Source organism: Oryzias latipes, chromosome 5, assembly GCF_002234675.1.
Source record: "Oryzias latipes chromosome 5, ASM223467v1".
NCBI lineage: Eukaryota > Metazoa > Chordata > Actinopteri > Beloniformes > Adrianichthyidae > Oryzias > Oryzias latipes.
In genome coordinates, this window is record NC_019863.2 from 13,860,222 (window position 1) to 13,883,804 (window position 23,583).

At 39.1% G+C, this 23,583-nt stretch overlaps 2 protein-coding genes across 3 annotated transcripts; one reads left to right on the top strand and one right to left on the bottom strand.

The window, feature by feature from the left end:
• The first annotated feature begins 232 nt into the window (after positions 1-232).
• On the top strand, positions 233-1,893 carry LOC101175473 (cytochrome c oxidase assembly protein COX14 homolog). Its single transcript, XM_004068812.3, has 2 exons — positions 233-364; positions 1,114-1,893. Exon 2 carries the CDS (start codon positions 1,130-1,132, stop codon positions 1,304-1,306), a length of 177 nt encoding a protein of 58 aa, XP_004068860.1. The 5' UTR covers positions 233-364; positions 1,114-1,129; the 3' UTR covers positions 1,307-1,893.
• Positions 1,602-22,833, bottom strand: cers5 (ceramide synthase 5). 2 transcript variants are annotated; one of them, XR_002290216.2, is made up of 11 exons: positions 22,360-22,833; positions 15,831-15,936; positions 13,712-13,842; positions 13,554-13,611; positions 13,434-13,484; positions 11,269-11,361; positions 7,562-7,690; positions 6,761-6,867; positions 5,576-5,732; positions 4,298-4,435; positions 2,269-2,382 (listed from the first exon to the last, which is right to left on the bottom strand). XR_002290216.2 is itself a non-coding variant. In XM_004068811.4 (10 exons), the coding sequence occupies exons 1-10, from the start codon at positions 22,530-22,532 to the stop codon at positions 2,218-2,220; spliced, it is 1,170 nt and encodes a 389-aa protein (XP_004068859.1). In that variant the 5' UTR covers positions 22,533-22,826; the 3' UTR covers positions 1,602-2,217. The 2 variants fall into 2 exon arrangements, 1 of the variants encoding a protein (XP_004068859.1); XM_004068811.4 differs by lacking the exon at positions 4,298-4,435 and having other exon boundaries at positions 1,602-2,382; positions 22,360-22,826.
• Positions 22,834-23,583: the final 750 nt, after the last annotated feature.

Consider the following 23,583-nt stretch of genomic DNA (forward strand, 5'->3'; position numbering starts at 1 on the left):
AATCTAGTATTCCTTTCAACAGATGGCAAGCCTTTTTTTCATTTAGGCTACCTCCTGATCTCTATATACATTGTATACAGATGATATACTTGAATTACGATGTTTTTCACCAGCGATTTCACCTAATCTCCGCATTACCGATAACTGTTTTTGGCTGTTTCGCCGCGGAAGGGTTTGTCAGGACATTCACTCCGATTCGGCAGGAGGCGCTCTCATTTTTATAGCTCAACCATTCTTGTCCCTTCTGTCTTTCCGTACCTTACAAAAGCGAATGTAAGCACGGTGACTGCTAACTAACTAGCTCCCCTGTTGACATTGAGGCAGATTGTCGCGATTTGCTTCTTTATTGGAATAAATATCAGAGGTAAGAACGTTCAGACATCTTCAAGTACTGTCTACTCCTGTCGTGTTTTGTATACTATTATTTTTGTACAGGTTGGGCTTGTAGTGACTCAGGAACTGCTGTGGTTGGGCAAATTCAACGAACTTGGCATAAAAAATATTATTCAAACGACATTAAAATTTCTATTTCGTCACCAACGTCACTAATACCACAATAATTGTTGCTAGTGTTGTAAACTATAAGCTTTATCCATAACAAAATGTATGACACCACCATCATGCACTCTAGTCTAGGGTCCAAATTGAACGATACATTTTTTAAAATATTTTAAGATTCAGACAGTCAGAAAACGCACTAGTGCACGCATATACTACTCTGTTCTGGCGGGTTGTATTAACAATGGTCAGTTGAGTACATTTTAAAAGTCGCCTCATTTATCAGTGCTTTTGCATTCCTTAGTTTTTCTTTTGACAAAGGTAAATATTAGAAGTTTGAAAGATAAGACTTGATACATCAGCGTTACTCCTTTTTCCTTACAAATGTGACATCAGGGGAAAATGATCAGACTTTGCTTTTTTTGCTAAACAATGTTAAAACAAAAGATAATTACCCAAACATTATAGATTTTGTTTATGAAGCAATGTTTGAGCAGCATTTGGGTGTTCTTTTAGAGTTAAGGGAATAGTTTTATTTAGTTGAATTTTCCTTCTACAAATGCATAATTAGCCTTCATAAATATTATATTCTACTTTCTCTGGATTCCTTTTCAGGGTTACCGTCATCATCATGTTGACAGGAAAACGCCTGGCGGACATCGGATACCGTGCTTTTTCTGCCTCCATGATGCTGCTGACAGTGTATGGCGGCTACCTGTGTTCGATGCGAGCGTACCGCTACGTGCAGAAACAGAAACACCTGAAAGTGGCTGCAGAGAACCAGGATGCTGAAATCATCAAGGACTGACATCGCACAGACTGCTCTGTTCAGCGTACATGTGGACATCTCCTACTCCTCTTTCTTGAGCACATTACTAAAAATGGCTGTTCTCTTTTGGAGTTTGGGACTCTAAGGTCGCTTCACAAACCCAAGAGGGTTTTTAAAAATGTTTCATCGAGCTAATTATTAGGACCATTTATTTTGTCCTATTGTTTTGCATTTAAATGAAGTGACTCCGTTTCAGTAAAAATGGCTGCAGTTGTTTGTACTTTATTGTTAAATAGTTTTGGTCACAGTGTAATGTTTTTTTTTGTTTTTTTTACTGAGTGGCAAAATCCTGTTTTAAAAACATTTATTTTAAAATACATCTGTACAGGCACTCAAGTGGGAACACAGTAAACAGTGGTCCTCAACCCTGGATTGTTTTAAGTGACACATTTCCTACAAATGTGGCCTCAGAAAAATAGTAAAAAAACAGTAAAACAGCTTAAAAAAACCAACAATAAATTTAAGCAGTGAATCCACAATGAACTGGAGAAAAAAGATGGGCCAACAGTTTTCCTGTCACAGAGCAGCTGTTCCTTTAAAGCTGATAAACCAAAGCTACAAGAAAACTATTTACTCATTACTTTTGTTTATCACCTGCTGTGGAAATCCATTAAGAATAAACCCCTTTGAGACAAAAATAATCAAGTTCATCTGACCACTAAAACTGGGAGAGAACATTGAAACCGCCCAACATCTGCGACCAAAAGCAACACAAAACAGACATTTCCAAAGAAGTACAAAAAAAATCACATGCTTCAGTTGATTTCCACGTCTTTACAGGAAGTTCTGTGCGACTGCACAGCGGTGTCAGTGTGCGCCCGCCAGCCGTTCACAAACGTGCTCCCCTGTGAGGGGAGGGGCTGCAGGTGGGTTGTTGCGTTCGCTCCGTATCACCAGCTGCTGTGGTTTTGCCTCCGTGCTTTAACAGCAGCACAATGGCCGTTTGTGCCGTTTTCTCCATTCGAGGAGAGGTGGGTAGACTTGGAGCCGCCTGTGGTAGTGTTGCTTTCATCTTCTGAGCTGCTCTCTACATCACTGCGAACATCTTTGCATACCTACAACAAATGCAAGGAAATTGTATCAAAATACTATAAGTAGATTATTCAGGAAAAACTCAATTTAGCCCAAATTTCCTACTAAAATAAGGTGAAGCAGATTATCACCGTGAGACTAAAAACTAAAATCTGCAGATACCAGAGGTCCTAATGAACTGTCAGCACTGAAGAGACGTTTACTTATTGGTGATACCAATGATGGATTTCTAGATTTTTTCTTTACCACTGGGTGGTGATGTGGGGCAATAATGTGATTCTGCTTTCTGAGAAACAGCTGGACATACCTGACATCCAGTGTGACTACATGACTCAACCACCCTTCTACTGCGAGCAATCTAGACGCTGATCTGCCGTCATTGAGGAGATGGCAGTGGTGGACAAAATTGTTGGTAGCCCTCAGTTAAAGAAAGTCCACAATGCTCACTGAAATTATTTGAAACAATCAAAAGTAGCAAAAAATTAAAATTTATTGAAAATTAAATAATCAAAATCAGCCATTACTTTAGAGTTGTTGATTAACAGAATTATTTAAAAAACAAACTAATGAAATAGGTCTGGACAAAAATGATGGTACCTCCATAAAAGACTGAGAACTAATTGCCCAGGGGGTCATGATGGACTCAGGTATGTCCTTTAATTGACATCACAGCTGTTTTTAAACCCAGAATCAGTCAGTCTGCCTATTTAAAGGGAGACAAATAGTCACGTTGCTTTTTGGTGAAAAGGTGTGTACCACACTGAACATGGACAACAGAAAGCGAAGGAGAGAACTGTCCCAGGACATTAGAAACAAAATTATAGACAAACATCGTAAAGGTAAAGGCTAGAAAACCATCTCTAAGCAGCTTGAAGTTCCTGTGACGACAGTGGCACATATTATTCAGAGGTTTAAGACCCACGGGACAGTAGCCAACCTCCCTGGACGTGGCCGGAAGAGGAAAATTGATGTCCAAAGAGCCCAGAACAACCTCCAAAGATATTAAAGGTGAACTCCTAGATCAAGGTCCATCAGTGTCAGATCGCACCATTCGTGGTTGTTTGAGCCACAGTGGACTTCATGGGAGACGACCAAGGAGGACACCACTGTTGAAAGGAAATCAGAAAAAAGCCAGACTGGAATTTGCAAAAATGCATGTTGACAAGCCACAAAGCTTCTGGGAAAATGTCCTTTGGACAAATGAAACAAAACTGGATCTTTTTGGTAAGAAACATCAGCTCTATGTTTGTAGACTCAAAAATGAAGCATACAAGGAAAAGAACACTGTCCCGACTGTGAACATGGAGGAGGCTCAGTTCTGTTTTGGGGCTGCTTTGCTGCATCTGTCACAGGGTGTCTTGAAGTTGTGCAAGGTCAAATGAAATCTCCAGATTATCAAGGCATTCTGGATAGAAATGTGCTGCCTAGTGTCGAAAAGCTTGGTCTCATTCGCAGGTCATGGATCTTCCAACAGGACAACGATCCAAAACACACAGCCAAAAACACCCAAGAATGGCTCAGAGAAAAGCGTTGGACTTTTCTGAAGTGGCCTTCTATGAGCCCAGATCTGAATCCCATTGAACATCAGTGGAAGGAGCTGAAACATGCCATTTGGAGCAGAAACCGTTTCATTGCAGTGATTGCCTCAAAAGGTTGTGCAACAAAATATTAAGTTATGGGTACCATCATTTTTGTCCAGCCCTATTTCAGTATTTTTTTTTTTAAATAATTCTGTGAATCAACAACTCAAAAGTAATGGCTGATTTTGATTATTTAATTTTTAAAACATTTTAATTTATTGTTACTTTTGAACGTTTCAAGTCATTTCAGTCAGCATTGTGGACTTTCTTTCTTTAACTGAGGGGTACCAACAGTTTTGTCCACCACTGTATCAGGAAATGAGAAAGGAATCATAGGAGAGGAAGGGGAGAAACTTACAGCCAAACAGCAGAAGGGACATTTGTCAAGCAGAGTCAGAAAAGCAAGAGAGCAGCGAAGGAAGGTTCACTGGACAAAGATAGACAGACACAAAGGATCCCCTGCTCTCATTCTGGAAGGAGAGCAAAATTGCTCCACCTGCAGAAAGGAATGAGAGAGAGTCAGGGGAAGACTGAAAGAACTAGGAGAGGCTGTAAATGCATCACTGACAACACGAGCAGCCTACGTGTGAAAGTGAAGTGAGACTGACTGGTTCTATAGCACAGACAGGTAAAAGCTGGTACAGAACAAGAAAAGCATTATTGCAGCAACATTTCAGTCATATTTTAAGATAAAGTAACAGGATTCCAGGAAACAGCAAAGACATTTATTATGTTTTTCATTAAATAAAATGTCGTCTTAGACCACGGGTCTTCAACCTGAGGCTCTGGCGCCACATTCGACTCTTTTACCCCTCCATTGTGGCACGGTGATTAAAGAAAAATAAAGCTTTAAAGCATTTTAAAAAGTTACTATAAGGTTCAACTTAGTCGTAAAGTTCAAAAAACGTTAACTAAACCAACTCTAACTTTATTTGGTCCATTCACAAGGAGCTGGAGAATAGTCCTCATCACTCAGAGAGGCTCCTGACAACAGTACCCATAATGCTCAGAGAATCCATCAAGCGGTTTGGCTTTGTAGTTTACCAAAGTCAAACTTAAACGTTTTGGCAGATTTGTGAGCACCGTTTACTACAGAAAATTGATTTGAGGTAAGTAAAAAGAACCTGAATCATACAGTGGATTTTCTATTTTTTAAACAAATTCAAGGGTTTTTAAGTGCGTCTTATAGTTAAAAAAAAATACAGTGAATTTAATTTAGGTTTCAGATTTAAGAATTTCTGGCAGAGATGCAGCACAAATGGTAATTTTTTTTTAAATTCCTGACGACATTATACTGCATTGAAATGATCTTATGTTTAGAAACAAAGTCATATGAACCGTTGTCAAAAGTTATAACTATTTCCTATTTTTTAAAGTTCTTATCTTTTTATATGCTAAAAAAACAAAAACAATAGTTTATTGATATGTATCATAATTTTAATAATAACATAAATACAAATCAGTGTCCAGTTTTTCTATAGGGGGAAATGTTTGGTCAGTGAGAAACCGATCAGAATTGCTCTTTAAGTGCTAAAGGTTGCAGACCCAGTCTCAGACAGTTTAGAACTACCAAAAGTCCCTAAAAACGTTTAGTTCTGCACATTTCCATGCCTGATTCTGCTCTTTGGTTACCCACCTTCCCTCTCAGCATAGCTTTGATCGCAATGCGAGCTATGAGGTATGACCAAAAGATGTGCAGAACTTGGAGAACCAGCAGTAAGAAGTTGAAGAGCCACCAAGACGGGAACGGCCCGACTATTGTCCAGCTCTCAAACATAGTGGAGTTAAGGACCCTGTAAAACAAGGAAGCTGATCAGAGACGGAAAATGGTCGACCTGTGCAACAGAATTACAACGGGAACTTGATAGACGTGTAAAATAATAGCAGTACAACATCGGCTAAGTTGTGGGTTCAATTACATCTGCCAGTTAAATGCAGCAGAGCTGTTAACACACCCATCTCCCGCTGTGAGGGCTTGGATTTCAGTTCATGGAGCTTCACCGGCAGCACGGGCTGCATCATTCATTCACGCCACGACACTGAATATAGCTGCTCGAGTTACTGTAGCCGCTGGTTCTGGCCTTTTGTCTCTCTCAGCTGAGGCAGAGCTATCCAGATCCAGATCAGAGAACCGGCTTCACCTGACAGACTCCATGCTGATAAAAGGTCCGCACAAATCTCAGAGATCAGGACGAGCGTATCTGTGAGTCGTATCGTGCGACGGCTCGGGAAGTTTCTCAAAAATGACTTACAAAATCCATCAAATAAAACCCTATGGAGAGTCAGAACAGCGGCTGTGTGCCTTTCTGACCTACATTAATAATAATAACAATAATGCTCACCCTCCACACATCAGTTGCTGTGTTTCAGCTTACGGACCCATAATTTTAACCCTAAACAACCAACAGGGTCAAATCTAATTTTTAAGAAATGTTTTTTATTTATTTTGTCATTTTTATTTGCATTGCTTTCAAAAGTGAAAAAAGAAACAAATAGTCAAAATCACTTTAAAAGCCCAGAAGCAAATTGCTCCTGAGTTTAACTCTCCAGGTTAAAGACCGGTTTATGCTGTTTTGTAATTAGGTGGTGTTACTGTCAGTTTTATTTCTACAGTGTTTTCTTTTTTTAATTTCTTGCTGCTGTTTCTTTTATGTAAAGCCTACTTGAATTACCTAAGAGGTACTTGCACATAAAACTAAATATTATTCAGAAAGCAACACATAGCCCCGCCCCTAACCATATGATCAATTAATAATTAAAGAGATGAAGGTAAAAATGACAAGACAGTGTAAGTCAATTATTTATTCCAACCAGGACTCACCAATATGGATAAATGACGAGTCGTGTAATAAAGAAGACCACACCAAACAAAATGAAGAGGAAGTCGCACAAGCGCTGGGACTTGGCGTAGTTGGCCAGCTTTGCTGCCTGTTGAAAAGAAAAGCTTACAGATTCCAGCGCTAAATCTCAACTGTGTGAAAGTTATTTGGATTTTGGCCAAGAGGAAATAACCAAACTACATCATATGTCATCACCATCATTGTTTAGCGTCTGAACCGCGTCTTTAGGCTGTTGGAAGTCACATTGACGCAACAAAAATATTCTATATTTCTTATTTGCGTCGCTCCATTTTTAAATTGCGGACCAACAAATGTTAAGACTTATGTCATGAAACTGATATTCTTAACACGGTTTCTTATGACTGAAAATAGTAACTGAAAACAAAACAAATATAAGAAGACAAAGATGTATTTTGGGCCTTTCACTGCCTGATCTGGTAGAGCACATTTAGAAAAATATTTAAGTAAAAACACTGATTGTGTGTATTAGTCCTCCAAGCCAATAAACAGCAAAAAAAAAAAAAAAATGTTTTTATTGAGTTTGCTTTGGTTGGATAGTGAAAGGGTTCAGTTACTGTAGGTGAACACTGGTCTACCCATTCCTGCACATAACTACAAACAACATCATGGTGAACTGGATTTGTGTGTGGCAGGCATACAGGTCCCATGCTACAGTGCAGTCTGAATGATGAAGTCAGCAATAAACTCTCTACTGGGAAATATATATATAATATCCACACACAGATCTGCAGTGATGGAGGCAGATTTCTGAGGTTTCTGACCTCTAGCAGGAAATCCGAGGTATCGTGGACAAATAGCACAAGGCTTCCTACTCGTGCCATGTTGTTGACGTAAGAAAAGCTGATGAGGCCGACTGTTGCCAGGTGATGGACGAACATTATGAGGAAGTCCTGAAAAACAACACAAATGAAGGAAAAGTGATAGTACGCTGGAACACTTCTGCAAGCATTTAATGTGGTTTAGACATTAATGTCGCCCGGATCACCTACAATAACTTGATTGGGATTCTTGAGGGCTACATATTACCATGGCAACACGATCAACCAATCATGTGGTGTCAACATACTGACTGTAGCTAAAATCCATAAACATACTTCAGTGAGTTTTTCACCTAAAGCTATCTTGTGCTCTCACTTTGTCACAGAAGACATCTATGATCTGCAAATTGTGCCCAACAAGAAATGAAGAGTTGTGTTAAAAAAGGCTTCTCATCACTGACACAAAAGGACCACAACTTATAACAACAATAACCACAAATTACACTATGTTAAAAAAAAACATGTGACATACATACGGTATATACATATATATAGACATACATAAACAGAACAAACCAACAGAAACAGTGCAGTATATGTAATAACAAAACAAATATCATGAAACAAAATGAGAGAATTAATGAAAGGCAGAGGAAATCAGTCCATTTAAGCGTCTTCATTTTTGCTTTATTTTTATAGAACTAACATTTTCCATGAACACCAATTCACCAAAATAGTAGAATTCTAGAAATTGAATTTACCAGTAATTGAATTTCTTATCATTTTAAGCACAATGTGTATCTGTTTATATACGGCAGCACAGGGCAGACTATGCTTCTGCTGGCATCATGTAAGCTTTACTTAATGATGGTTTAGTTAAATATCCACATCTGTTCAATAAGGTTAAATGGCTATGAATGTGAAAAACAGTTTTTCATCAGCAAACAGAACTGTTTTCTGCATAGATCCAATAAAAAAAATGACACTGAAGTGAATCCGATCAAACTGTAAATGGAATCAAACCACAACCTTGTGGATTTCAGGTATTTGGCAATGATTCCTCATTTAACTGGGCTGTTTTTAGCAGCTTTTTAAGTGTTTTATTTTGGTATGCTCTCCTAAATAATAATAAGATTCTAATGCAGGGGTCTGCAACCCTTAACACTAAAAGGGTTTTTTGGTCCAAAAACCCAGCTAGAGCCGCATAGACCCACCTCACCGTTTACCAAAATACACTTTATTTACATTTTTGTGGCCATTAATCCATTCATTTTTAACAGGGGGGTCAAACTCTTTTTCACCGGGGGCCACATCAGCATAGTGGCTGTCCTCAAAGGGCCAGATATAAAATAATTGTAACTACTCCTTAATGTTAAATAACTCATTATTTATTATTATAACTTTTTAAGTGACAATTACAGCTGCATAGAAAACATATGTTTGCTTGTTACTTTAGCATAAATCCTTTTACATTTTGTACGCTTATTAAAACCCACATAACTCCATTAATGAAGGATCAAATTGTCCAAGTGAATAAACAAAAACAAAATAAAACTGAGCTGCAAAGAACATGTATTATAGTGTAACATTTGACAAAAAAAGGCTGCATACAGCTTTGCATCCAACTGATGGTTTGATGACAACAATTTGTCTGCATACACACATAAGACCAAACATTGAATAATTACAACAGCAGCTACACATTATTAATATGTAATCAACTACATTTTCTTTTTTATTTTAAGAAATTAAAAACTTTTATGCTCTCGCGGGCCACATAAAATGTCATTGGCGGGCCACATTTGGCCCCCGGGCCTTGAGTTTGACACATGTAAATTTATAAAATATAGTTTTTCAAATATTGATAATAATTGAATTATAGTAATGGAGACTAATAAATATAGTGATGTGTTTTTCTTTTACAATTGAAACTTCTTTTACTTTTGAGAGCAGCAAATTAATTTCTTTCAAAATAAAATACACTCTGTGTCCAATAAAACACAGACATAGTGTGGATGATGAACAGATTCATATTAGGGATTTACTTCAATTTAAAATGTAGTCAAGCATTATATTTTCTATTCTTATGACCATGAAGCACCGTCATCCTTTTTTTCTTTTAACCATAACATTGTGTAGTATCCACTTTTTTTTAATAAATCTATATATGTAAATGCCATTAGAAATGTGTTTCTGAACAGCAACTAGACATTCTTGTGTGGCTGAAAATAAGACTATGTGCTTTATGTGCATCAATATTTGCAACATTTTGCTCAGTTTTCTGAGATGTTGAAAATCTAAGATGACAAAACCTAACTAAAACAAATGTAACCAAAACAAATAAACAAATTATTTATTCAGATTGTTTGCTATTTTTCTCCAAAGCCTAAGAACCACAATGGAGGAGTAAAAGACGCCCCACAGCTTCAGGTAGCAGGAACCCAGTTCTAAAGAGCCATGCACAGTCTTTACCGCGTTTCTCTCCGAACACTTCCTCGTCTTTGAACACATGCCCATAGTCTCCACCCAACTATGCAGCCGCATGTCTAACGCATTGCATCAGACAGGATAGACAAAAGTGTGCATCACATTTCCTTAACTTTCTCTTTAAGTCGGCTCAGCTGCAGCACGCTCTGCATTCTTTACACCAGCCTCTTCGTTTGATTTTTACTTAACAAAACAAGCAGAGGCAGTCTAGAAGCTTCCGATTAAATGACCATCATTAAAACTCTGTTTACTAAAGCTGGTGTGTTGGAATATGGGACCTTATAAAAGATAGTAAGGAGTAAACAAAGAGCTAAGCCTTTTTTTCCTGGGAGGCCGGCAGGGCCTAAATCCTATCATTTTACACATTTTTAGTACAAAAAATAAAAATAAAGGCTTCTAGATAAAAAACACACTACATAAACATGTGTGATGGTCTGATTTCCTGTCATTTTCCTATACTAAATCCATTTGACCCAGCCCGCTGAGACACATTCAGAGTGTAAAGCCGGTCGACATTCTTTAAGTGAGGAGTTTCCAAAGCAAATATAACTAAAATGTTTTTCTTTTTAAAAAGAAGCTACATTTTACAAACTTTTTAAATCTAATCCAGAAAGTCAATTAAAATTCTAGCAAGAATTACATCTTCAACTGAAAGACCTATCCCTGGATAGAAACGTTCTGACGAGCCTTGCAAAGAAGCAGTTGTCATGGAGGTCCTGCATGCAAACTGGTGCATTTGTGTAATTGTAAATATGTTTTCATTCATTAGATCTCCACCCAGGACTTATTATTTAAAGGAAAACATCAAGTTCATCCAAACATCAATGACTTAAACACATAAAAGAACCAATTTCTGATATCTGCTGCTTCGTGTCTAACTCCTAGTCTGCTGCTCTGTGGAATTTCTATAATTCTAACAAGGCCAGGCCCACTCTTCTCGCAGTCACATGATAGCGGCTGCCCTGCTGCTGCAACCAGTGACTGACTGAGCATGAGATCCAGCCCCTTCTCTGTGACCTTCATTAATCAAATCCATGCAAGTTTGTATGAAATGGCAGATTTATACTAAATGACTCGTGCTCTTAAAGCTGAAAACTTGGCGACACATTCGCATTCATCTACACATGGTTTGCCACTTGAGGAACAACAGTCGTATTGACTAATGTTTCACAGGGAGGGGCCACTGCGGGATCTAGCAGACCCAAAAAGAACGCAGCACTCACCTTCCTTTTTATGTCCCTGAACTGGGAGAACATGAGGGACCAATAGAAAGCCAGTTCTGTCACGTAGTAGAGATAAAGACCCCGAGTCATGACCTGAAGTGACAAAGAGCAGGGAGAAACTTCAGGGAGTGTAACAAACAACTAAATACTGCTTTAATCTTCAATGCATACATTAAAAAGGCTGTAAAAGTGACCCATGTGACTGTTAAATAGTGCCATAAACCAGCATAGAATCACCATGATGTGTCATTTACTACTCTGAAGATGCTCTGTATATGACTTCAGGAGACACAAAGAAGGTTTGTTTTCAAAAATGTCTCAGCCTCAATAGACAAAATCTTTGTGTCAAACTAGAAGAGGTGTGACAGTAAATTATGCTTTTCAGAAAAAATATGTTTTTTTGTTTTTCTGTGAAAAAAAGAAGCAAAAGTGAAACGTAAAAGCTAAGAATGCAGACAAACAAAAGAACATTCCATTGACTTTTTATTTCTTCTTCCTTTGATTGAATCCTTCTTGGGGGTGGCTGTGGTGCAGCGGTAGGGTGGTCAACCTCTGATTAGAATATTGCAGGTTCAATTCCTGCCTTGCCTGCCCATGTGTCAAAGCTTACTTTGGTGAGACACTGAACTGGCAGCGGAGCCGCCACCAGCCCCTGAATCGATGAATGGGACTGTGACTGCCTTTAGAAAAAAGATATACGCCATTTAACATACTCCATTTTTAATAACATTAATAATAATTCTATTCATTCCAATGTATATAAATTGAAACAAAGATCTTTCAAGAATGCTTTGCTGCTGTCAACACACACAATTTATGTCAATCCTAAGCACATAAAAACGGTCCCAAATCATGTCAGTGTTTGTCGTGCGTTTGGTTCTGTCCAGCAGACTGTGCACCCCAGGCTCCTGTAAAAACTTAAGGGTTGCTTTGCTGGGTTCATGCTGCAGCATGAAACACTGGGAGGTAGTTTATGACCGCTTTAACTGCATATTAAATTAAGCATAAAATGCGTGATTTGTGTGTGTGTGTGTGTGTGTGTGTGCACGTCTGCTTTGGTGCACCCGTCATAAACTATGTTTCAAAAGGAAATAAATTCAAAGTTTTAAAGCGAAAGATGGTTGAAGGTGGTATTTCCTTTTATAAAAGCTGTGCTTTTTTGTGTTTAAATGTAAAAGAAGACATTTTTTAGAACTGTAAAAATGATGGTGGATGCATATTTGAATTATTTAAAGAGCTTTGTTTAATGTGTAATTTTAAAGTAAAAATCTTTTTTTTTTTGTTTTTTGTTTTTTTACTATTTAGGTTTCAAGAAAGAAAATAAAAAAAACAAAGTGAAGAAACAACCAACTGATCTTTTGTTTGAGTCATACATTCTACTTCTTTTAGTTTATTGGCCTTCTCTTTGGTCCCAATCCTCACTTCAAATTATTATCAGAAACTCCACTGATGTTAACTTTGGATGCCAGCCAACCAAACACAAGTGATGCTCAGAGCTTCTCCTCTTCTTCTGCCAGTAAAATTGTGCTTCCACTGTTTTTGTCTCACTGGGCACACACAGAAGTCTACTAAATTCAGAGTGCTTTTTATGGCGCATTGGGAAAAAGGTAAACAGATAACAACGTTTCTGCTTTTATATACTGGGGCTTTTATTGCAGAGCCTCTTGCAGAGAGTAGAGGGTAAAAAGTCAGCACTGGTTCCTTTTTCTGCGCTTTGGTGACAGCGCATCACGTACTTGTTACACCCGAATTAAGCAGTTTAATCAAAGACAGTATTACAGACATCTGTCTTCTTCTTAACCCGTTTTGTCCCTTTCGGGGTCTCGGGGCTGCCGGAGCCTATCCACTCGTGGGTGAAGGCAAGGGGACTTCCTGGACAGGTCGCCAGTCTGTCGCAGGTATTACAGACAGAAAATATTTAAAATCCACTATGTTTTCTTGCTTACTTCAAGCCCCTGAAAGCAAAAAGCCCATTCACACTGTGCGTTTAACCTTTAGCACACTCAGAAACACACCCTACAAGAGGTAACGCCACTTGTTATCTTGCCCTTTGAAATGACAAGTATAGGATTAAAGAGAAGAGTTTTATATGGAAGGAACATTTGCGTCACTGACAGCTGAGGTCACAAACCAAAAGGATCACAGGAAGTTGAGTCACACAGTACCTGATAGGGGTAGCCGTACCAACAGTGCCGTGTGTCCCACATCCAAGGGGTCTAGGAGAAAAAAGGGCCTGGATTAGTCCAGCAACCTTTTTCAAAGTTTCAAACAGCTAGTGTGCTCACCTGCCACAAAAACTGCACCCCATAGGTAAATATACCCAAATAGAATGTAAATCTCCACCTAGAAGAATTAGGAAAAGAACAGCTTCTCGTTTCACAAAAACAACAGACGGACAGCGCTTCAGGCTTTCAGAGGAAAAACATAACGGGACTAGACCTACATGCTCTCGCAGAACTTTGTGTGTGTGCTTGGTTTATCTTGGTTCCTGCGGTGCCTGAACCAGCGCTGGACCTTTCGCACCTCCCAGTCCAGCTGCTTGGATAAGCCATCCAGATGCCGGGAATCTGGGTTCTGTTGGGAAAAAGCAAAGCTTTCAGTTTGGAGTGGAAAGCTGCATGGATGTTTATTTAGTGAGCATAGGCAGATGATGATGAGATTCTGAAAATCCTTGTGTAAATGTGCCAAATAGTTTCATTAATTAAAAGCCTCTGATGAAAATTGTGTTTTTAACATGTTATTGTGGCATTTTTCTGATAATGGGAAACATTTATAAAGAAAATTAAGCTGAAAATTGCATTTCAGATTTCTTTACTCCAATCATTGTGAATCAGGAGCAGACGAAAAAAATGCCATTTAATAAGGCCGTATTTGTGACATGGAAAACACAATGGGCGGGGCACCAGCTCCCTGCTCCGCATCCATTTGCAGATAGATAGACCCATGGACGCCATTTTAGTTGGACCAGTAATGTTTGGTTGGGGTGTGAGGGGCTGTAAGCTAGCAGAGTGTAAACAGAGAGCTCTCATCAAAGGGGAGAGGAAGGGGGCGGGGGTTGCTCAACGCCACCAGATGAATTTCTAATGAAATGCTGCCGCTCTGCAGAAACTCTGTCCTGGAAAATGATACATTTTGTTAAATTTTGACTAAAACAGCAGAATTGAAAGACCACTGAGAACACTTTTAAAATAACTCAAAAGATGATCCAAATGGGTCTTTAAGGAAACGTTTAGTTTAGGTTTATCAGTATATTAGAACAGTGTAATTTCACTCTTTTTTGGTTTTGCCATTCCAATACTGCTCTGTAATCTGGACAGGAGGAGCTGGAGGAAAAGAATGAGAAAATATTAATACAATGATGCAACTTGTGGGTCATATGTCTGAAAGCAAACTGATGTCTGAAGTAGATCAAACAAAAGACCCAGGAAAGAGCTGAATCCAAACTGACTGTGGAGTGAAGTTAATGAGCAGATCAGATATTTTTCCTGCTACTTCTCCATTTTCTCCATTTGCCCTTTAAATGTATGCAGGAGAAAAAGTCCTTCATCTTCATTCCGTCTTCTAACATGAATGCATCACATTATATGACATTACACAGATGAAGGGAGGAAAAAGAAACAAGGTCATCTTGGAAACTTGAGCCGCAGGAAATTATCCTAATAGGATAGTCATGAGTTGAAGCCCCGCTGACCTCAATCACACCCCTAATACAATTTGCTTTAACACAGATAGTAACTGGTCATCTGAGCTTAATGTAGTTATGTTGGGGGACTTCGCTAAACCCAACTTGTAACTGACAGTCAGTTGATGCAACTGCAAGTGAAAATCTGGGATTTGTCAATAAAGTTTGTTGCATCTTCCTCAATGCAACACCACATAAACCCCCTAAAAACACCGAAGCCTCTGCATCAGTGTGCACAAACCTCTGAGGGAGTTCATTTTATATTCGAATGCAGGATTTTAACCCCATCAGGCCTGAATTTTTTTCCAATTGTATAAATATATATTCTTTTTTTTCTTCTTCTTCCAAGGTGATGCCAAATTTCTGCAGCACTGCCGCATTAAATGGTAAGTAGGAGATTAGGAACTCTTGTTAGGTTACACATGTAGTTTATTTTATTTTATTCAGAAATATAAGGGAAACTTTTCTCACCAGTGAAATGGAAACAACAGCAAAGGTCTTAAGGGAAATGAACAGGTTTTCAACTATAACTATAACTCAATAAATCGATAATAAAAAAAAGTAATGAGAGAAAATCAAAACTGAGAGGAAAAAAACTGCTTAAAATGAAGCATCTTTGTCCACTTGGCTGAAGCGGCTTCATAAAATGTACTGCATTAAAGAAAGGTGAGCTTTTTTTTGTACTTTAGTTAAGCTGATTGTTTGTCAAGAATTAAGAACAAACACACTGTTCTATTAAAGAGGGATGTTTTGAAGCAGGTTTAGCACAAAGCTACTTTCCACCTGCAATTCCCAAAGGGATGCATCTAGTGGTGGCAAATGATATCGCAACGCTCCTGTATTCTAGCAGCTCCCTAAAGAGTAAACAAGTCTTCCAAACCTTTGTGATTGATATAAACACTTTCTCCAGCACTGCGTTGGGTTGAGCTCTTCTTCCCGCCCCTGGCTGGATGTGCAGCCTCCGGGCACAGGCACTGGCAATAAATCTGAAACAGGTGAGAGTCAGAGGGGTCACTCTGCGTGCTTAAAACACTCACATCCACCCAATGAAGCCAGCTTGGAGAATAATCTCAATATTTTTGCAGCAGAGGGTAAAGAAAGAAATCTTATAAAGAGAAACAAAAGAGCAATGTTGAAGCCTGATTGGCCGGATGGAGACAAACTTGCAAGGATTTAGACTGGAACCATCATGCATGCAGATCAGCTAAGGGTCATGAAAACACAGAACAAGGGAAGAACTTTACAAAATTACAGAGCAAGTTTATTTGACTAACGACAGGGAAACTGAGCTTCAGCACGAAAGAAAAATGCAAATGATTTATCATCAACAGACGGATATTTTGGCTATATAAAATTCCAGCTAATGCTCCTTGATAACTATTGTGATGCTGGATTCTTCTTTTTATTTGGTTCATTTCAAAAAGAAAACACATTGTTTGGGTAATTCTGAATACAAAAAAATAGTATAAAGCATCTAAAAAAAGCAGAATTCTGAGGGAAAAGTTGATTCAGTAAATCACTGCAGATTCCTTTAAATATCTAGGTATTCCCGGGGGAATAGAGACGGATAATCGCTCTATTGAAGAAGTTGCAAACCCAGTTTTCAAGTGAACTCTTGACCTTTCAGAATCCCATATCCTTTTTTTCACACACTCTTAAAAATCCTAAGCTTGCTTGAAGAATTGAAGCTTGATTTTAATGCATCTCTCTAGAAGGAACACTAGAAGTGTCCTCACAGAAAAAGAACATTCCAAAGCGTTTCTAAAGTTTTTCCGATCATTTTTCGCAAACTTTCCAAAGCAAACATTGAAGTTTGAACACAAAGACCAGGATGGATTCCTCCGCAAACTTTCCCTCACCTGTGCCGGAGAGATATTTAGTCAAATTCCTACAACTATTCATGCACTGAACTTGAGCCCAGTGGAAGACGAGAGAAAAAAGGAACTGATTATTGTATCAAATGACCTTAAATAGTTTAGAAGCCCAAAAATACATTCACTGATCTTTCAAATCTTACTCACGGTTCGTCTAAAATTACAGAAATTCTGAAAACTAGACTTTTTTAAATAGATTTTTGTCTTTCACTGAAACATTGACAAGACAGTTGGGAGTTTTGTTTTGTGTTAAATGCATGGTCACCTTTATTTGCAAGCAGTAACCTCTACAGAATAAAAACAGAACACAGTTGAAAACCTTTTGCAAAATTAATGTAAAACAGACTGCCTAAATAGTTTTTTGGAATCATACCAGTCTCTTGTGCAGCTACTGCACATAAAAAAGGTTGGTATCATCACCACCTTAATTCCTAACGAAGCTAAAAAAACCTAAGGATTGTACTGTTTGAAAAAAAATAATCAAACTTTTTACCCATGTTTATCAGTTTTTCTCCCTTGCAAGAACCAGATTTACCTGTAGGCAGTTAGATTGCTTCTTTCCCCTAAAGTAATCGTTGCAACAGAGGAGCTGGTTCCCACAACTTTTACAAAAAGGGCTCAACCTGGAAGTTTCAGAATTATGAACTTCCCCCGGTCTTTCAAAAGGGACCTAAAGTTGACAAAAAGTGAAACTTGATTGTAGATCGTGTGAAGAACAGATAAATGAGTGTACAGCACTGATGTGTCGAAGAATAAAACAGTTCTGTTGAGAAGAGAAACCGGACAGAGGAGTTTCCTGTGCCGTCATGTTGTTAAACATTACCTTAAGGCAATTCACATTTTACTATTTATGTACATGTTAAGCTCGAACGAGCAAAGCAGACATACATTTCTCAGTGTTTAGCAACCTCAAGCCGGGGAGGAACGTAGAGCAGAGTGAGGAGAACCATGTGGGCCCCATTCAAGGGAACTAGAGGAACTGGGTTTTCCAGAAACATAAAAACGGACTACATGCCCACATTTCCTGGAATTGAGGTGATTGAGATTTAGAGTGAATAATCCAGATTGTTTAACCCTTGTGCTATCCTCGGCACTTTAACATTGGGAGTTGGGTCATCTAGACCCACTAGACAGTGCTCTGAACCTTTTTTCTTCAATGATTTGTGATCTTCACAGGTGTCCATGGATTACATGAAATCTTTCCACCTTTATCCACCTTTCTCATGGTAGGGAGAACACGTCAATGTAAGGGTGGGGTCATCTAAGATAGCACAAGGGATAAATGTCTATGAAATTGGAGAGAATTCCTATTTTATCCAAAAAATACCCCACATTTGAGATAATCTATCCATGTCAAAACATCCAAGTACCTCTTTCGAGTCTGAGGCCTCCAGTATGTACAAATAGTGTTACTAAGCAACAGAGCTGGTCATGGATGCTCTAACATTTGTGAAGTGAACGGCACCAAAGAAATGCACGAGCTGGACACACTGGAAAGAGCGTGGAGGCATCAGAGGACTGGCTGTGGTGCTGCTATGGTTTGCTTGACTTTGAAACAGATATTATACTTAGAAAAAAAATAAAAGATGTCAGTGTATTCAGACATAAAGCAATTCATAAAAAGAGCATAAACATCAACGGCGTCTGCAAAAACCTCTCTTTAGGACCTGTTCATCAACCAGGTGAACATAAAACATCTGATTAATCGTGATTAATCGTGTTCTCATTGATACCTGAGCACCTTTAGCTCACTACACACCTTCAGGAACGGGCACAGACAAAAGGAAACTTCCATCTACATAGTCAGCAGCTCAGCAGTAATTATGACTGAACAAGAATGAACTGGCTGAGACGAGCGTGGGCTTGGGGTGGGATGAACACAGCCGCTCTATAAGCCCCAACAGGAAATGCCCTGCATGAGGAAGAGGAACCCCAAAGGCATTCAAATGACTTCATATGACAGTTGACACTTTTCAGGGATAAAGAGGAAATGCTTTTGAAGAAAGAAGATAGAAATTTCAAGTTTTTTTTTTTTTTTTTTTTTTTTTAATATGCTTTACCAAAACACACACGCATTTTTACACACAGAATTTTATGACACAACAAGCAGACTTTCCTCTGAGCTGGCATTTCTCATTCACACAGTCTGGAACTGCAGGGCTGGAGGCATGACAACAATGCCAGTATGGCTTGTTCAGGTGGTGCCGAGTCGACGTGCACCATTGTTTCTGCTGCCAATCTAGAGTGAAGAACTCAAAATGTCCAGCAAATAGACCGAGCCACTCCAATCCAGCTAATGCAGCACTCCTGCCTTCAGTCCTCTTATAAAATCTATAGATTAGTCCACATTGTTAGAATATTTTTATGAGGACACATCAAGATCCATAAGAAGTTAACTAGGGTTGGATTCTTTTCTTTAAAGACCAACTCCGAGAAAAATTAAAGTTTTGAGTCTTTTTATCATGTTCTTATGGCATTTTTCTGATGATGGAGAACATAAAAAAAGAAAATTAAGTTTAAAAATGCATTTCTGAGTATTTCTTTTTTTAAACTGTTTTGAATCCGGAGCAGACAAAAAAATTCAGTTTTTAAAAAATTTGGAGTTGTGATGTCGAAGCTACAGTTGGCATGTTCACTGCTCCTGGAAAATGACAGGTTTTTCGATTTTGTCAACAAAAAAAAGGCAGGGACAGCATAATCATAATTAAAAAACCACTGGGGATGCTTTTACAATAGATCAAAAGATGATCAGAGTGGGACTTTAACATGCCATTGGTACATTGTCCAAATAAGTAAGAAACTTTAAAAAGTCAAGTTTGAATGCACAGTTGGAACAATGAGATGTCAAGTTTCCACAGGACATCATATAACTACATTTAGCTTAAGCTGTTAACTGTGCTACTTTCAAATTGCATAAAAGATGCAGAAAGTTTTTTGTTATGGATTTAGCTACTTTTTGGAGTTTAAAATAGCATTTTTTAACATTGTTGCTTCCTCTCATTATTTATGTTATCATTCTATTATTGAATAAAGCAATGCAGATATTTTCTCCTCATCCTTCTGTCCAGTGCGTTTGTGTCAGTGTGACCAGATTGCAGCAGTTTTTTTATTTTTATTTTCTAGTGATGTAAACTGAATTTCAGCTGCGCTCTGATACTTTTCTCTCATAAATAACGAATGAGTCGTCTTAAGTGACAGGCAGTGGCAGAAATGAAAGGTGGGACTGCCTCACCCCGTATCAGGACCTAAAGTCTTTGAGGACGCCGTCGCCCATGGCAACTAGGGCCACCCGAGACAGAGGCCGGGAACCAACAGCACCTCATCAGACACCTCAGTGGCCTGTGATTGGTCATTATTCACATGCCTGGTCTGACACATCAAAAATAGCTCCCCTTTGTTTTCCAAAAGTATATTTAGAATATTTATGACTATAGATCTGATAAATCTGTCCCCCCAGCGGTTCAGAGAAGCGTGCCTTTTTGTGTTTGTCGATATAATGTACTTCCTGACGTACGCTGATGTTTGTTGTCACACCACTAAAAAAGGTGTGCAGGGAGCACAAACCTTCAGATTTTCTTCATGAGGAAATGCAGGTCAAGGTAACAGATCCAACATAGTCCACACAGAGGAGCCTACAGAACAGCACTACTGAAACACTCAAATTGGACAACAGAAGCTGCTGTGTTGGTAACTTCTACAATGTATGACAATCACATGGATTTTTCAAACACTTTTCTGTTGAGCAATTTGCTTCAGGGCACTTCTGTTTAAACAATACTCTCTATACATCAGCAGGGCGGATTTATAGAGTACAGCTTTGATGGAGAAAGAGCAACATCATCGATTAAAGTTTTTTTTTTCTAATGTTTTTCACAACTACTGTGTCGTAAATTTTGATCAGAATAATTTCCCATCAGCCCCGCTGATGTAAAGAGAAAACATCCCGTCATATTGAACAAAGTAAATACAGTCTGTCAACTGTTAAAATTTAAAGGCAGGGGGTATTAAAACTCCTGTAACCCTTGTGCTATCCTCGGCACTTTAACATTGGGAGTTGGGTCATCTAGACCCACTAGACAGTGCGCTGGACCTTTTTTCTTCAATGATTTGTGATCTTCACTGGTGTCCATGGATTACATGAAATCTTTCCACCTTTATCCACCTTTGTCATGGTAGGAATAACACGTCAATGTAAGGGTGGGGTCATCTAAGATAGCACAAGGGTTAAGAGAGTTGAACGTTTTGCGCTTTCATTAAGTGCATTGTTGACATCAGTTGAACCAACGGAGACCATTTAGTACTGGCAACCTCTTTCTCTGTTTGTGGTTTTCCTGTTAAAGTTCAAAGTATAGCTGTTTATTTTCCGCATTTGACCTATCCCCAATCCTATCCCCTCCCGTCTGGTGAGCTGCAGACACAGTCGTGCTAGGGAACCACTTAGCAGATTAAACCCCCCCCCCCAATCCAACCCTTTAATGCTGAGTGTCAAGCAGAGTTGTTTTTTAGAGTTGTTTTTTTTTTTGTCTTTAGTATGACTCGGCCTGGATTTGAACACCCGACCTTCCAGTCACAGAGCGAACACTCTACCACAAGGCCACTGAGCTGGTGTTGTCACTTGAAGCATCACTGGACATAAATGAACACAATGGCAAGCAGATCGAATGATTATGCTTTTTTTCCTTTTTTTTTTTTTTTGCCCATCAACTTGATACTGTTCAAGCGGACCTCATGGTTTCACAAACCGGATCTTCAGCAGAGGAAACCCTTCACTTGTGGGTTAACCAGTCTGTGACACCACCATCCTCCTGACCTGACTTCTTCTGCAGAGACCTGCTCCAGTGCAAACAGCCTTTCTATTGTGTTGTGTTTCTTATCACTACTAAACGTGAACTTGTCTTATATTTATAGTTAAGGGCGATATGACAGTTACAGTAGTTATGCACATCAATTAAAGGGATCTAACTGGTAGTTTGTTTGTTTGTTTTTTTTGGGGGGGGGGTCCCAAACAAAACTGTTTGGTTAACAAATACTATGACTTTCCTACAAATGGGTGCCGAGAGGGGAAAAACGGAGAGATCTAAAATCATTTCTAACAGCAAGAGCGCTTCACAAGAAGAGCCGCAGGGCTGACAAGGAAGTGGAGGTCCATCATTCTGAATCAATGGAAGTAAACGGAAGACTACTGAGCACATGGGTTCACAGTCTGCCCGCCCTCAGTCTAAAGAAAAGAAACTACATTGAGCTATACATAATTATTTGCCTTCATTAGTTATTACTATGTTTCTAGCCATTTAGAACACGACACTACAGTTTGTTGTTAACAACAAAGACGGCCGTCTATCATCTTTTAAAAAGAGGGAAATCAAATCAAAGTGGGAGCACTTTCTTTGAAGACAGCGGTCCTCCCGCTGTGACTGAGCTAACCCATCATCTGCTCCTCGGGAAAAAGGGGGGAAACGTTCCTCACGAAAACCGAATTTAGTTATAAAGTTCTTAGAAATAAAAAGAAACACGTGTGTGAGAGTAAATACCCACCTTTCGAAGAGTATTCTAACTGCGAAAATCCCCAAAGCTAACGGTAAGGCAGTCAACAAATGTCCTGCTTTGGGATACTCCACCCCGGGAGCTGGGTCTGCCAGATCCGCCCAGGTTACATTGTGCGGCAGCCAAAACCTCTCGTTCCAAAACCAGGCTGAGAAAGTAGCCATGTTTTTCTTAAAGCGTTCCTGTCTCCGGAGAGTCTGAGCTAAACCGTTTTGACAGCGGAATAGAGGATGCGCAGAACTTGTTGGACGTATTTTTTCTTCCCCCGCCTGACTTGTTTGAAGGCTCAGCACACTCAACTTTACCGCACCAACGTCAAGACTGTTAGGACCTAAACTCACTTCCGGTTAAGATTTTCAAATTAAAACGGTGAACGGACATCTTTGTTGGTTCCTGGTGTTATGGCCACCACAAGACAAACAAAGGAAGAAAAAAAATAATAAACAAATATGTGCAACGCAGAAAAGGTGAGCGGATGGACTCTACATGCCTGGTTCCCACCGTGAAGCATGGCGGAGGAGGTGTGATGGTGTGGGGGTGCTTTGCTGGTGACACTGTTATTCAAAATTGAAGGCATACTGAACCAGCATGGCTACCACAGCCTCTTGCAGCGGCATGCTATACTATCCGGTTTGCGTTTAGTTGGACCATCATTTATTTTTCAACAGGACAATGACCCCAAACACACCTCCAGGCTGTGTAAGGGCTATTTGACCAAGAAGGAGTAATGAGGTGCTGCGCCAGATGACCTGGCCTCCACAGTCACCGGACCTGAACGGAACTGATGGTTTGGGGTGAGCTGGACCGCAGAGTTAAGGCAAAAGGGCCAACAAGTGCTGAGCACTATATACCTGGGAACTCCTTCAAGGCTGTTGGAAGACCATCTCAGGTGACTACCTCTTGAAGCTCATCAAGAGAATGCCAAGAGTGAGCAAAGCAGTAATCAAAGCAAAAGGTGGCTACTATGAAGAACCTACAATATGCCATATTTTGAGATGTTTCACACTATTTTGTTATGTATATAATTCCACATGTTTTAATTCATAGTTTTGATGCCTTCAGTGTAAATCTAAAATTTTTATAGTCATGAAAATAAAGAAAACTCTTTACATAAGAAGGTGTGTCCAAAGTTTTGGTCTGTACTGCTATTTTAAAACTGTTGTTACATTTTCAAATTGCTTTCTCAAATTTACATTGTCTGTTTTTCAAATTTAC